Here is a 16423-nt window from a genome sequence, read left to right on the forward strand (position 1 = left end):
TACAATGACGGCCTACACTGGCCAAACCCAGACGACACTGTGTGCCGCCCTATGGGACTCCCAATCACATCCGGTTGTGATACAGCCTGGATTCGAACCAGGGTAGTGACGCCTCTAGCACTGAGATGCAGTGACTTAGACCACTGCGCCACTCGGGAGCCACATTAGGCTCTAACTAGAAAAGCAAACAGCTCTGGGAAATGAATAATAATGTCCGCTAGGGAGCCAGCCAGCTAACGTTAGCTAGCTAGCTAACAGTACACCTTAGCTTAAGACATATAGCTAGCTAAACAATGCACCTAGCTAGGTAAACAACATTTAAGATCACACATATCACATAACGTTAGCTAACAAAGCCAGCCAGGTAACGTTAGCTGGTTAAACAACAACAAACAAAGTGCCAACAATGCCACAGTGCTGGGAGCTAAACAACCAGGTCCAATGTTAGCTAGCTAACATTAGGATTTAACTAGAAAATAAAATGGCTCTGGGAAACAAATAATAACGTCAGCTAGGGAGCTAGCCAGCTAACATTAGCTAGATAGCTAACAATACACTTTAGCTTGAAATGAAACCACTTTCTGTCAAAATTACAAACGTGTAATATCTGAAAATGTAGCTAGCTAACGCTAGACTATCGTACCTGTATACATCATCATGCCTGATGGACGTGTCTCCCTGTCTCAGCCAATCATGGCTAGTGGTAAGGTTGCTCGCTTTTTCTGTGGCTTAACCAACAAGGCTCATCATTTAACAATTGTTTTCTTATTTACAGATGGAATGCAAGTTTGTTATTAAGGCACATGAAAATGCACATGTTCGAGAAGGCCTTTCTGCCAAAAAAACACATTAGTTACACTTAGTTTCCTGAATCGGGACAAATTTTGTTACGTTACAGCCTTATTTTAAAATAGATTTTTTTTAAACTCAGCAATCTACACACAATACCCCATAATGACAAAGCGTGAACAGGTTTTTAGAAACTTGATTGATTCAAATGATTGGACATGATTTGGTAAGGCACACACCTGTCTATATACAGTCCCACAGTTGTCAGAGCAGAAACCAAGCCATGAGGTCAAAGGAATTGTCTGTAGAGTTCAGAGACAGGATTGTGTCAAGGCACAGCTAAGGGGAAGGGTACCAAAACATTTCTGCAGCATTGAAGGTCCCCAAGAACTGAGCAATTGTGGGAGAAGGGCCTTGGTCAAAGAGGTGACCAAGAACCCGATGGTCACTCTGAAAGAGCTCCAGACTTCCTCTGTGGAGATGGGAGAACGTTTCAGAACGACAACAATCTCTGCAGCACTCCACCAATCATGCCTTTATGGTAGAGCGGCCAGATGGAAGCCACTCCTTAGTAAAAGGCACATGACAGCCGCTTGGAGCTTTCCAAAAGGCATCTAAAGGACTCTTAGACCATGAGAAACAAGATTCTCTGGTCTGATGAAACCAAGATTGAACTCTTTGGCCTGAATGCCAACCTTCACGTCTGGAGGAAACCAGGCACCACACATCACCTGCCCAATACCATCGCTATGGTGAAGCATGGTGTTGGCAGCATCATGCTGAGGGCTTGTTTTTCAGCGGCAGGGACTGGGAGACTAGTCAGGATCGAGGGAAAGATAAACAGAGCAAAGAGAGAAATCCTTGATGAAAATCTGCTCCAGAGCGCTCAGGACCTCAGACTGGGTTAAAGGTTCACCTTCTAACAGGACAACAACCCTAAGCACACAGCCAAGACAACGCAGGAGTGGCTTCGGGACAAGTCTCTGAATGTCCTTCAGTGGCACAGCCAGAGCCCAGACTTGAACCCGATCTAACATCTCTGGAGAGAACTGAAAATAGCTGTACAGCGATGCTCCCCAGCCAACCTGACAGAGGTTGAGAGGATCTGCAGAGAAGAATGGGAGAAAATCTCCAAATACAGGTGTGCCAAGATTGTAGCGTCATACCCAAGAAGACACGAGGCTGTAATCGCTGCCAAAGGTGATTCAACAAAGTACTGAGTAAAGGGTCTGAATACTTATGTAAATGTTAAATTTCCGTTTTTTTTTAAATATACATTGGCAAACTTTCTAAAAACCTGTTTGAACTTTGTTATTATGGGGTATTGTGTGTAGATTTATGAGTAAAACATTTTTTTCTACATTTTAGAATAAGGCTGTAACGTAACAAAATTGGGAAAAAGTGAAGGGATCTGAATACTTTCCGAATGCACTGTATATTGTATGCTAAAAAAGTTCTAATGTTTTTGAGCATACAATATAGCAATTTATTTTATACAGTCATTTTTGATKATCTTTTTCATGGTTGTCAATAATGTCAAACCCTTGATGTATTTCAAATGAATAAATATGTGTTATCTAGGGACAGAAATGTTTGCTATTTTCTTTGAGAAAATAATCCCAAACTTAATGTATGGCTCACATAGTGAGACTTTACATTGCAACAACAATATGGAGATCTTGAATAGCATAATGCAGTTGAGGTATTTTTCCTTGCTGTCTCTTGTAGTAACCATTTTATCTTTCATTACTAAGATCAAATAAGAATCAATCAAAGAACACTTTCAATGTACCGACTTGGCTACTACTCTTGAACTTTACCTTGGACTAAGATCGTATTATCTTTAACCTTCAAATTCAATCCACCATGTTTTAAAATTGGAAATAAACTTGAAAGGACAGAAGCAGAGAAATAATAATGTGCAAAGACCATGCAAAGTGTATTACCCACAGAGGCTAAGCTTAAATCGAGTTGATCAGTACATTTTCAATTTTTAGGAAAAATTCTGAGCACCTACACGGCCACGTACAGAAGTTTGTAAAATGCAAAAAGCTACTGTACGTAAGCAAGCCAATCCCAATTACTGACATTTACTGCATAATCTAATCCTACTTTTATGCAAGATATTGTGGAAGATATATTATTTGAATAATAAGAGATAAGGTCCAAAAATAGGGATTTGATGTCTTCACTATTATTGTACAATGTAGAAAATAGTAAAGAATTAAGAAAAACCCTTGAATGGGTAGGTGTTCTGACTGCTACTGTATACTGACAAGGATATGTTTGATTTTCCATAAAGAGAGTGTTTTATAGTAACTGTTGTTATAGCCTGCGTATGTGAGTCTGTTTGTGCCATCATGCCACTCCTTGACATGCCAAACAAAATGTTTGGCATGGAAAAGAGTTGACAAGATAGCACAATCAGATCTTGGACCAGGATATTGTCGTTATGGTTAGTGGATAAGCTGGGAGCTGCTGCCTCTTCTGTCCTTTCAAGATTGTTGTCCCTCAATTACCTCCTCATCCTCAAGTCGGCGCTGTGTCTCCATAATGAACTTGATGTACTGGCTGTTCAGAGTCATCAGTTCACTGTAGCGGGTTCTCAGAGTCACATACTGAAAGACAATTCCAGATGTTTAAAGTCCTGAATCAATCGTGAATAATGATCATACCCCCCAAGACATGCTAGCCTCTCACCATAACAATAACAGGGGAAGTTAGCATTTTTTGTGGGTATGATATTTATGCCTATGTAACRTTCTCACTCATCATTATTCACGACTCATTCAAGATGATCCATAATCATGGTAGCATCCACATTAATGTAGATGTGTTAGAAACATTCTTATTCTTATTTACAATAAAAGTGACTCCAAAATGACACAAGACATTATTTACCATTCATTTCTATTGGGCACAAAATAATCTGAAACACAACTAAAACAAACAGCAAATGCATCCAACAAGTTTGTAGAGTCACTAGCTTAATGTAATTATTGTGTGCTAGGAATATGTGGCCAAATACAACATTTTTACTTTAATACACATATAATTTGTCCCAATACTTTTGGTTCCCTAAAATGGGGGGACCAAAAGTACAAAACGTGCTGCCATTTCTAAACGGTTAATCCGATATGGATGAAAATACCCTCATATTAAAGCTGTCAGTCTGCACCTTTATCTCATAATCATTGTTTAATTAAAACTGTACCAATACTTTTGCAGCTCACTGTAATTGTAAACAATTTTAAAGCTACTGAAGCTATAAAAGACTATGAAATAAATTCCCCATGTCTATATGACCTACCTCTTGGATGATATTGTCAGATGCACACTCCATTTTGGTTTTCTTTAGGGGCGAAGCCATAGGTGCCATCAGAGCTTTGTACGTCACCAACTGAAGCTCATAGTCCTGGGGAAAACACATTGACATAATATACAAATATTATTGATGCAACAAATCTCCATTTACATAATCTTATTTAAAGTGACATCTGATCTGCATACGCACCTTGACCGCATCAATGTATGACCTTGCATGTTTTTGACACTCCTCAACCTTATCTTTGTTTTTCTCGATTTCTTCTAGGAGTTTCTGCAATAATAAAAGATTGTCAAACTGACAAACCGAGTCTTGATAAGGTAACATTGCATTCCATTATCGAGCTAAGAAGCTTTATCTCCCCTATTTGTAATGGAAGCCTCCAGATACCTTGTCCTGGGTGCCTCACATCGATGGTGGATGAGATGAGTTTCCCTGTTACTATGTAAAACACTGAGCATCTAGGTAGAAAAGCGGTATATAAATCCAATCAATTATTATTATTATCAGTTGTACAGTACCTTCTCCTGTGCCAACTGCTGCTTGAGGGCCTTGCTGTCACCGATGGGCACAGCCTGGATTTTCTCCTGCCTCTGCTTGGCATCATTGAGCCATCTGATGAGCCAGTCATAGCTCTCGTGGTAGGAGTACATCTGCCTCCCCAGCAAGTCCAGCTCGCGTTGGCGCAGGTCTATCTGGGCGAACACGGCCTGCCAGCGCTCCTCTAGCACAGCCACTACTTGGCGAAAGTGTTCCAGCTCGGCATCGTGCTCGCTGTGGACCTGCGTCATCCGCTCGTTTACGACCATCGCCTTCTGCAGTTCCTCCTGGAGAGTGTCGAACGTATTCTGGTCATCCTCGGCCTCGCCAAGCATTGTCTACCAGAGAGAGAGAGGGAGAGAAAGAGAGAGGGAGAATGAGAGCGAGTGAGAGAGTTAGAGAAAAAGAGCGAGAGAGTAGACAGAGAGAGAAAGCGAGAGATATATATATAAAGAGAGAGAGAAAGCGAGATATATATATATATATATATATAGAGAGAGAGAGAGAGAGAGAGTTAGAGAAAGAGAGAGCGAGCAAGAAAGAGGGGGAGAGAGAGAGCAAAAAAGAGGGGGAGAGAGAGGAACTTTGCTACAAATGCATAGAAATCATTAAGTCACTGTCTGATAACCAGTCCATATGAAAGCATTGTCTACACACCAACGGATAGAATGCAGTTCATTCTAACAGAGATACTGTACCTTTAGCTGGGTGCGGTAGTTCTCCACCTCTTTTTCGTCTGTTGGCATCTTGTTGACATCTCGTAAACGGGCTTCGTACTTTTTGAGGGTGTCCTCTACTCCCTTTGTGCTGCAGATCACTATGTCGATGGCTTGCAGTCTAAACAAGGAGTGGTGTATAGTGTTAGCTGTGTGTGTATTATGATTCAGATAAACTATTTAGATTGAAGATGTTACTTATTGGTCTTATGGTTTTGATATGCATGTAGTAACAATCAGAGTCAGCGAGGGACTCACTTGTCCAGGTACACGGAGGACAGGCTGTAGACGTGCTCCATCTTCTTCAGCGTAATATCCAGCTCAGAGCACAGTACTGGGGCGGAGCTGGACTGCTGAGAGGATGCCAGCACCTTCTTTGTCTTCTCAGCCACATTGGTCAGTTCTTTCTTCAAGTCCTCCAACTCTGACTGGACTTTCTATGAGCAGAAAAGGGAATAATGGACCATAACTAGCCATTCCACCTGCAGTCTTTTTTTCATGGAGTTGCTAACAAGCAAAATAGGAATACAAAGGTCTTCTGAAATTATTACGACAAGAATCGAGCAGATGTAACATGTACTACACAGAATGTCTGATCTAAAAACGTTAGTTTGCCCTTCTACTGTCTAACTTAATTTACGTGTCACAAGGGAACTTTAAATAGTTTCCTAAACAATAACCCTCTGTTGAATGTGGCCTGGCTCTGTTTCAAATAGGCATGTTATCTATTTTGGGCTGACAATTCATCACAGATCTACCATTAACTTCAGTCTGTTTACTTTGGGATTGGATGTGTGATTTACGGTAACCATTGCAGTGGCATGGTGACCCCAGAATCTAAATAACATACATTCATGTGAAAAAGTAAGTACACCCCTGGAAAGTTTTATTTTTTATTTTTACATATTTGGACACCTGGATATTTGAGCTAAATTCCAACCACATGCATTGATAAAGGTAAACCAATTAACAAATCACACAAAAAAAAGTTAACTTTGAAAATGCAATTTCCTTGTTGGAAAAAAGTTAGTACACCCCTACTTTAACTATGACATAAAATGGCAAAAAATAGAATCAGGTGCGCCAAAACAAGTGCAAATTATTAGAAAATCATTAGAGAGTGACTTGGGAAGGTCCAGCCTTCCATAAAGATTAGATACTTGGTCTGGTTTGGTCTTAACTATATGGGTGTGTGGTAACACATCATGCCAAAATCAAAAGACCTATCAAAGGCCCTAAGAAGAAAGATTATTGATGCCCATGAGTCTGGGAGGGGTTAGATATCAATTTCCAAGCAATTCGAAGTACATCATTCCACTGTCCAACAGATCATCTACAAATCGAGATCATTCCAGACGACTGGCAATCTACCTAGGACAGGTAGTCCCACATAATTCAGCCCAAGAGCTGACCGAAAGATGCTCATGGAAGTCTCAATGAACCCCAGGGTAACATCAAGAGATTTACAGGCTTCTCTAGCCACAATCTATGACAACTGTCAGAAAGAGACTAACTTGGCCTACATGGGTGGTCAGGAAGGAAGAAACCTCTGGCAAGAGGAATGATCAACAATCAACTTGACAGAGCTTGAAGAATTTAAAAAACAATAATGGGAAAATATTGTAAAATCCAGGTGTGCAAGGCTCTTTAAAGACTTACGCAAAAAGACTCACAGCTGTAATCACTGCCTGTAACATCTGTTTCCAACTCACACCCTCAAAAATGTAGATGCCCTGAACGCAGCTCACTTTCCAGCCCACACTCTCAAACACCTAGATTACCTGAACGCAGCTCACGCTCCAGATCCCAATCACCTGAATTCTAATCACCTGTTCACACACCAGTATGTCATTATCACACACTATTTAGATCAGTTCTTTGCACCCAATCACTGTGAGGTATTGTTTGTTTTGTGACACTGTCTTTCAGAGTGCTGGGTTTCCTGTGATTTACTCCTCCCGTGTATGATAGTTTTTGCCTGCCTCACTAACGACGCCTTTTGCTATTCCCTGCCTGTACTTTAGCCTATCGGATTTCCTGTTATCTACCTATTGCCTGATCTCCCGGACTACGTTACTAGCCTTTTCCCTGCCTGTACTGTTGCCCTTTTGGACCCGCTGTGTATGACCTTCTGCCTGCCCGTGGACCCAGCTATCTGCCTCCTCCTGTGGTCCTTTGCAATAAACATCTGCTGTGCCCTGTGCTTGAAACCAGCTCTGTCTCTAATCATGTTCATTACAACAAAGGTGCTTCTACAAAGTAGTGACTCAAGGTGTGTATATTTTACTTTTGGTGGGTAAATATATACTGTACACTACTGGTCTTAGAACACCTACTCATTCAAAAAAAAAAGAATTTTTTWTTWTTTTTTACTATTTTCCACATTGTAAAATACTGAAGACAACAAAACCATGAAATATCACATATGGAATCATGTAGTAATCAAAAAAGTGTTAAACAAATCCAAATGTATATTTGAGAATTCAAAGGTGCCACCCTTTGCCTTGATGACAGCTTTGCACACTCTTGGCATTCTCTCAACCAACTTCATCAGGTAGTCACCTGGAATGCATTTCAACTAACAGGTGTGCTTTAAGATAATTTGTGGAATTTCTTTCCTTCTTACTGTAATGCGTTTGAGCCAATCAGTTGTGTTGTGACAAGCAAAGAGAAACGACAGTCCATCATTACTTTAAGACATGAAGGTCAGTGGATACGGAACATTTCAAGAACTTTGAAAGTTTCTTCAAGTGAGGTCGCAAAAACAATCAAGCGCTATTTTGAAACCATTTTATTTGTAAARTACACGGTAATGTAAACGTTTTTAAAAATAGTGATCCAATACGTAATATAGTACATTTATCATAATTTGGTTTTAATCCAGAGTAAAGTATCTAGATCCTCTGATGGTGTGGAGGGATTCTAATTGTGGATTTAAAAGTAAACATCAATCGAAAAATGACACCTTTGTTTTAAGCCCTGGATTTCTAATCCCTTCATATTATTGTTGGATCTGATTTTAACACCTAACATTAATAATAAATAGATATGCTGATATTTGACAAACTTGCTTTACTCTTGACAGTTTAAAACTTTCTGAGATGTAGCCATTATTTACTATTTTATACCTAGGGTATACCTATACATAACTTTAACCCACTTTATAGGAGATTCTCAAATTGAAATATTCCAGGTACTTATATATAAACTCCAGTCGTACTTTATCAAAGGCCTTTTCAAAGTAGGCTATGAAAACCAGGCCTAGTTTCCCAGATGTTTCATAGTGTCCTATTGTTTCCAGTACTTGTCTTATATTATCTCCAATATATTGTCTATGTGAAAAACCTGTCTGATTAGGATGAATAATGTCTGACAATACCTTTTTAGTTATATCCGCTAAGCATTTAGCTAGAATTTTTGCATCACAACACTGAAGTGCAAGAGGACTCCTTTTTTTATGGACTGGATCTTTATATTTACCACTTCGATCCTGTTTCAGTAATAATGAAATTAGACCTTGTTGAGTGTCCGATAATCTACCATTTATATAGGAGTAGATAAAACATGCTAATAACGGTCCTCTGAGTATATCAAAAAAGGTTTGGTATACCTCCACTGGTATGCCATCRAGCCCTGGAGTTCCCAGACTTAAAGGCTTTAATTTCATCAAGAAGTTCCTCATCTGTAATTTGGCCTTCACATGAGTCTTTCTGTACTGCTGTTCATTTTACATTATTAGTGGAGATGGAGGAGACAAAGAAAAACATATGCTTAAAGTACTTTACTTCCTCTTTCAAAATATTGTTTGTTGACTCCATTTGTAACAAGTTTAAGTAAATTATTTTGGTAGCATTTTTCCCTATATTCCATCCAGTTCGATTTATTTTTGTAATATATTACACCGGATCTTTCTTGAATAAGTTCCTAKATTTTGGGGGTTTTTCCTCTAACTTACTCTGAGCCTCTATGGTACAGTTTTTATTGCGATCTATCTGTATCGATCTATCCTTCCATTTCCTATGGTAATATGGACTCTTTTGACCTAAATTGCTTTTGTCTTAGAGATGAGTACTGAATTGCATGGCCTCTAAAAGCACATTTAAAAGTGTCCCATATAATAAGCGAATCTGATGTACCTATGTTATGTCGGAAAAAGTCAGTTATAAATGATTCTGTCCTAGTTAAAAACAAGTTATCATCCAATAGATGTTAATTAATGGGCCAACTGCATTCTGTACCCTATCAAAACGTTTAAAACTTTGTGCCAGAGAAAATGACATAAGAAAGTAATCAAGACAACGAGCTTGATTGAGCCTCCCCTATGTATATCTCACTAGGTCAGGGTATTTCAGCCTCCATATATCCACTAATTCCAATATATCCATGGCATGTATGATTTCCTTAAGTGCATGAGAGTGATCGTTTGTAYTGTGATTTCCTTTACGGTCCATAGAGGTATTTAAAACCGTATTATAATCTCCCAGCATTATAATAGAGTCTTGTATTCCTTCTAGGGTTGATACATTACCATATATTTTTTCAAAGAAACGTGGGTCATCATTATTTGGAGCGTATAGGTTCATGAGCCATATCTGTTTATGGTCCAATAACATATTTAAAATCATCCATCTACCTTGAGGATCTGTTTGGAAAATGTGCACATTTGGATCAAAATTACTGTTGATTAATATCATCACCCCTTTTGAATTTCTTTCCCCATGGGAGAAATATATTTCACCCCCCCAGTCCTTTTTCCACACAACTTCATCTCAAATTGTTGAATGAACAATAGATATTGTATTCCTTCTCTTTTAGCCAGGTACATACTGACTGTCTTTCCTTATTATCTGCTAAGCCATTACAATTATAACTAGCTATACTTATTTCAGCATTTACCATAATGAAGTACACGTTTCACATCTATTTATCATTCAGAGGGGTTGGGTAAAATGCGGAAGACACATTTCAGTTGAATGCATTCAGATGTACAATGACTAGGTATCCCCCTTTCCCTTTAATATATGTTTGTAAACTCACCATTAAATGTACCATAGTGATTTAGTGTCCATATAGCTATACCATGATATTTGCATTGCTACTAAATTAACCTCCAATTGTTCCTCACTATTCCACCCGCTAAAACCCCTCCCCATCCCAAGTTGGGTTGTCATCCCAGTGACCGGCAGACCACCCCTGTCCCCCCGGATCCCAAGGCCTCCGAAAGATCGGGACCCATCCTTCGAAAAGAACAGACAGTGCCACCCACAGAACAGAAGCAGATCAGCCACCAAAAGCATTTCCATCGCCCTCACCTCGATTTGTATTATATATCTATTAAGAAATATATATAAATAAAAAATCCTGCTTATCTTAATTTTCATAATTAACAATTATTATTTGTAATAATGTAGGTGGTTCATGCAAAGGATTCTTACCTCTTATCAGGTTTGACATTACAAAAATTACATTTTGGCAAGCAATTATTATTTTAGCAAACAATTATTGTGATTCATCCTATATTGTTCCTAACATCTTTACTCCCTAGCAACAGTTGTGGGACACACACACACACACACACACACACACACACACACTCAACCCCTTTCCCCCACAAACAACCATAAACTCAGATGCTAAACAGTTGTTCCATCCCAGAGCCCAAATCAAGAAGGGACTTGATTTACAAATGCATATACAGTTGCAGCTGTATGAGAAGGAATGCAAAATTGAGCAAAAACTGGCAACATTTTTGAGATTTAATTAACCATTGTCAAGTCCTAGGTGATGGAGATCAGATACACCCCCTTCCCCTGAAACACCCACACGCTGGTCCCCGTTGTGACCATATTCCAAAGCATCTCTGTGCAGTCAGACCGTTGATTATTTTGTGCCACCAGGGCCACAATAATATGCCCCCTCTCTGAATGTCCGAGTGTGACCCCCTCCCCATGGGTTACTGCAGCTAGTGTTTCCAGCACTGCCACTGCCCGGGTGGGGACCACCAAACGGCTAGGTACAAGGTCGTCAAGGTTTTCATTAGCAGCTTTGAGAATTTTCTTGTATATTATGCTCTCCTATCAGGGGGCTTTGGCTTTGTAGGACCAACCCTGCCAGGCAGGCTCAGAATCTTGAGGGGGCGGTGTTGCTTTAGTAGGTCTCTGACCACATTCATCTTTCTGATTTGGCTGCGTATAGGCTACTTACAGTAGGCCCATAAAACAGATAAGAACTTCTCCTTAGTGTATGGGTCACTCATTTGGGGGTATAGGGTTGGGGACCATTCCATCATGACAGTAAATAAATCAACTATATTAATAGTCTTTTAACAATTATTATATCTTTAAAGAAAGCAAATTTGGCAACGATTGGCCGCTCATATCTCTGTCCGAAACGGTGTACACGTTCTAAGAACTTCTCCTTCTTTCTCTTGGATACCAGTAGGTACCAGATGTTCTATCATGGATCTAGTCTGTATGTTAAGTAAGGCTTCTCTCAGAAAGATGTTTTCCTTTTTAAGTTCATTAACGTTGGTTTCAATCTTGTTGACTGTCCCTTTTAGCTTGTCTGTTTCTTTCTCAAATGTCACAGCTTTTTCATCACTCATCTTGAGCCTTGCCTTCAACTCCTTTATATCCTTACTGACTAATTCGAGTATGCCCAATTTCTCATTTATCGATTTTAACAGATCGGTTCCCACCCTTACCATTCCCGGTTGTGAAAAGCTTAAATTGTCTGTGTCAGTCGAAGAGTCACGTTTTCTTTCGGGATTGGTTCTCCTTTTTTACTCTCCGTCATGTTTGGGTGTTGCTTGTATTGGTAATATTTGTCGATACATTTCTCTAGCCTTATGATTTGTTTTGTGTTGTTATCCAGATTGACGGTTATTACCCACCAGTTTGTGAAGTGCTAATATTTAGTCTAATTTACCGATATTGAATATTACGTTTTGATCTTGAGGTGATCTACACTACTGTGTTCAGTCCGCCATCTTGCTCAGTCTAGGGTGTGAATATATGTAAATGAGATATTTCTGTATTTCATTTTGAATACATTTGCAAACAAATCTAAAAAACATGTTTTCACTTTGTCATTATGGGGTAGGGTGTAGATGTGTGAGAAAAACATATTTAATCTATTTTGAATTCCGACTAACACAACAAAATATGGAATAGGTCAAGATATATGAATACTTTCTGAAGGAAGTGTATTTTTGTGTCGACCACAGGAAGACTAGCAGCTGCATGTGCAACAGCTAATGGAGATCGAAATAAACAAAACAAAACAATGACACTTAGGGGTGACGTCACTGCAGTACCTTCTGCTCAGTGGTCCTCTGTGCGCAAGCCATGAGCGGGTTCTTGTCCACGGGCTGACGCAGACGTGTAATGGTGCGAGTCTCACAGACCTCCAGCTTCAGACGCAGGTTCTTGATCTTGGTCAGGTAGCTCCGGCACTCAGATTCATCTTCCTCACCTGACCAGAATGGAGAAACCATTACAAAGGTGTATAAAAAGATTCATTTACAGCTCAAGAGGACTAGAATCCCAGATCATAAAATAGTGCTCTGATCGCTGATTATCCTCTTAGACTATAACACAGTGTTAAGAACCTCAATGAACCGTAAAGGAAATCACTCCACAAACTATTATCCTCATTCCCTTAATATTGAATGATACAAAGAGCATATTTTTGCTTAAAATGATCTGCTTACATGGGTTGCATCCCAAATGGAACTGTATTCCTTATATAGCGCACTACTTTGGACCAGGGTTCATAGGGCTCTGGTCAAAAGTAGTGCACTATGTAGGGAACAGGGTGCCATTTGGGATGCAGACACGGTAATAGTACAATAGCACAAAGGCAGATTTTGTTCTTGGTCATTTCGATCATGAATTTATTATTGTTATTTTCTCAGGTTATAACGAATTATACACTGAGTGTGCTAAACATTAGGGTCACCTGCTCTTTCCATGACATAGACCAGTGGTCACCAACCTTTTCTGAGTCAAGATCACTTCCGGAGTCAAAATGCAAGCCGAGATCTACAGCTTAAATTTTGTTTTAATAAACATGATTTCAAAAATGTAAGTCTGTGCACCATTAACACAGTTCTGTAGTAATGAGGTTTGTGCAGTAGGCTATAGGCGCAATACATTTTCACTGCATATCTGGCTATGCTTTAATTGCCCTGCCAATGTTGTTCTTCTCAAACTATGATCGCACTGGTAATAAACTCAGCAAAAAAAGAAGCGTCACTTTTTCAGGATAATTCGTAAAAATCCAAATAACTTCACAGATCTTCATTGCAAAAGGTTTAAACACTGTTTCCCATGCTTGTTCAATGAACCATAAACAATTAATGAACACGCACCTGTGGAACACTGTGGACACTAACAGCTTAAAGACGGTAGGCAATTAAGGTCACAGTTATGAAAACTTAGGACACTAAAGAGACCTTTCTACTGACTCTGAAAAACACCAAAAGAAAGATGCCCTGGGTCCCTGCTCATCTGCGTGAACGTGCCTTAGGCATGCTGCAAAGAGGCATGAGGACTGCAGGATGTGGCCAGGGCAATAAATTGCAATGTACGTACTGTGAGACACCTAAGACAGCGCTACAGGGAGACAGGACGGACAGCTGATCATCCTCACAGTGGCAGACCACGTGTAACAACACCTGCACAGGATTGGTAAATCCGAACATCAGACCTGCGGGACAGGTACAGGATGGCAACAACAACTGCCCGAGTTACACCAGGAACGCACAATCCCTCCATCAGTGCTCAGACTGTCCGCAATAGGCTGAGAGAGGCTGGACTGAGGACTTGTAGGCCTGTTGTAAGGCAGGTCCTCACCAGATGTCGCCTATGGGCACAAACCCACCGTTGCTGGACCAGACAGGACTGGCAAAAAGTGCTCTTCATTGACGAGTCGCGGTTTTGTCTCACCAGGGGTGATGGTCGGATTCGCGATTATCGTCGAAGGAATGAGCATAACACCGAGGCCTGTACTCTGGAGCGGGATCGATTTGGAGGAGGAGGGTCCGTCATTGTCTGGGGCGGTGTGTCACAGCATCATTGGACTGAGCTTGCTGTCATTGCAGGCAATCTCAACGCTGTGCATTACAGGGAAGACATCCTCCTCCCTCATGTGGAACCCTTCCTGCAGGCTCATCCTGACATGACCCTCCAGCATAACAATGCCACCAGCCATACTGCTCGTTCTGTGCATGATTTCCTGCAAGACAGGAATGTCAGTGTTCTGCCATGGCCAGCAAAGAGCCCGGATCTCAATCCCATTGAGCATGTCTGGGACCTGTTGGATCGGAGGGTGAGGACTAGGGCCATTCCCCCCAGAAATGTCTGGGAACTTGCAGGTGCCTTGGTGGAAGAGTGGGGTAACATCTCAAAGCAAGAATTGGCAAATCTGGTGCAGTCCATGAGGAGGACATGCAGTACTTAATGCAGCTGGTGGCCACACCAGATACTGACTGTTACTTTTGATTTTGACACCCCCCCCTTTGTTCAGGGACACATTATTCCATTTCTGTTAGTCACATGTCTGTGGAACTTGTTCAGTTTATGTCTCAGTTGTTGAATCTTGTTGTGTTCATACAAATATTTACACATGTTAAGTTTGCTTAAAATAAACGCAGTTGACAGTTTCTTTTTTTGCTGAGTTTATATAATTTGTTGCTTTACTTGTGAGACACAGCTGAGTGAGCATAATCATTAGCTTTTTTTATTTTACGGGACTGATGGCCTGCATCTGATGGTCGGTCTGAGGGGAGGGAGCAGAGGTGAGGCTGCCTCTCACCCTACTCATCGTCCCTCCCCTCTCCCTCCGCTGAGAAAAGGGGACACAGTCTTCCACTTCCTTATTCACCAATTCATCGTATTACTCCTAATAATAACAACGCAAGCTTATCGAAACACTTTGCTACTTATTCATCGCAGCGTGAGTGGAAGTAGGGAGACTGATCATTTCATGGCTTATAATAGTATTGAACAAAATGTTGACTGTGGTGAATAACAACTTAAACTAACTTAATCATAAAAACAACAGCTTCTTTGCTGTATTTGTTGAGTCTCTCTCTAGTCATAGTTTTAAWTTTTTTTAAATCTCACAGTATCAACTTTGCTGTGTGCTTGAGGCTTCTTTAAAGTCAATGGCTCAAGGAAACTGCAGACACAGTTATCTGAGCTACCTGATTGGCCAGTGGTAGTCCTATAGGTGCATGTGATTTGCTCTCTGGGCCTGCCGAATAGGCGGAGTTTTACCTTCAGACACATGTAATGATTCAAAATGGGAACACCTTGCCTTCTCGGCGCTAGGGCTGCTGAATCAAGTGCTCCTACCGCCAACAGCGCAACATTATATATATCCAGGTGAAAGCTATGATCCCTTATTGATGTCATTTTAATCCACTTCAATCAGTGTAGATTAAAGGGAGGAGACAGGTTAAAGAAGGATTTTTAAGCCTTGAGACAATTGAGACATGTATTGTGTGTGTGTGTGCCATTCAGAGGGTAAATAGGCAAGACAAAAGATTGAAGTGCCTTTGAACAAGTTATGGTAATAGGTGCCAGGCACACCAGTTTGAGCATGTCAAGAACCGCACCGCTGCTGGGTTTTTCACTCAACGGTTTCCCATGTGTATCAAGAATGGTCCACCCCCCAAAGGACATCCAGCCAACTTGACACAACTGTGGGAAGCACTGTAGTCAACATGCATTGTAGTCAACATGGAACGCTTTTGAAACTTTGGGCATGGGCTCTACAAGGTGTCAAACATTCCACAGGGATGCTGGCCCATGATGACTCCAATTCTTCCCACAGTTCCTAATGTTTTGTACACTCAGTGTATGTCACATGAAATCCATAAAATCACTCAAACTTCTGGTTATAAATGCATAGTTTCAAAATCAAACTCAATCAACTGCCAGCTCATGCAGGAGAAAAATTCGGAATTATTACACATGATTAAACAACACAATGCATCAACACAGGCAAACTCATGCGATTTGACAAGGTGGCTAACGCAATGAACAGC

At 40.5% G+C, this 16423-nt stretch overlaps 1 protein-coding gene across 2 annotated transcripts in view; it reads right to left on the minus strand.

Annotated features, from left to right (window-relative positions):
* LOC112068528 (plectin-like) overlaps positions 1–16423 on the minus strand; it is an 89119-nt gene that overhangs the window by 13794 nt on the left and 58902 nt on the right. For both annotated transcript variants that reach the window (XM_024135680.2, XM_070438192.1), the window contains 7 exons: positions 12686–12843; positions 5629–5807; positions 5353–5491; positions 4636–4992; positions 4304–4387; positions 4100–4204; positions 3309–3407 (listed from right to left, as the gene is read on the minus strand). In XM_024135680.2, the coding sequence (XP_023991448.1) occupies positions 3309–3407; positions 4100–4204; positions 4304–4387; positions 4636–4992; positions 5353–5491; positions 5629–5807; positions 12686–12843 (1121 nt within the window). The remainder of the gene's footprint in view (positions 1–3308; positions 3408–4099; positions 4205–4303; positions 4388–4635; positions 4993–5352; positions 5492–5628; positions 5808–12685; positions 12844–16423) is intronic.

Source organism: Salvelinus sp. IW2-2015, unplaced genomic scaffold (assembly GCF_002910315.2).
Source record: "Salvelinus sp. IW2-2015 unplaced genomic scaffold, ASM291031v2 Un_scaffold560, whole genome shotgun sequence".
Lineage (NCBI taxonomy): Eukaryota > Metazoa > Chordata > Actinopteri > Salmoniformes > Salmonidae > Salvelinus > Salvelinus sp. IW2-2015.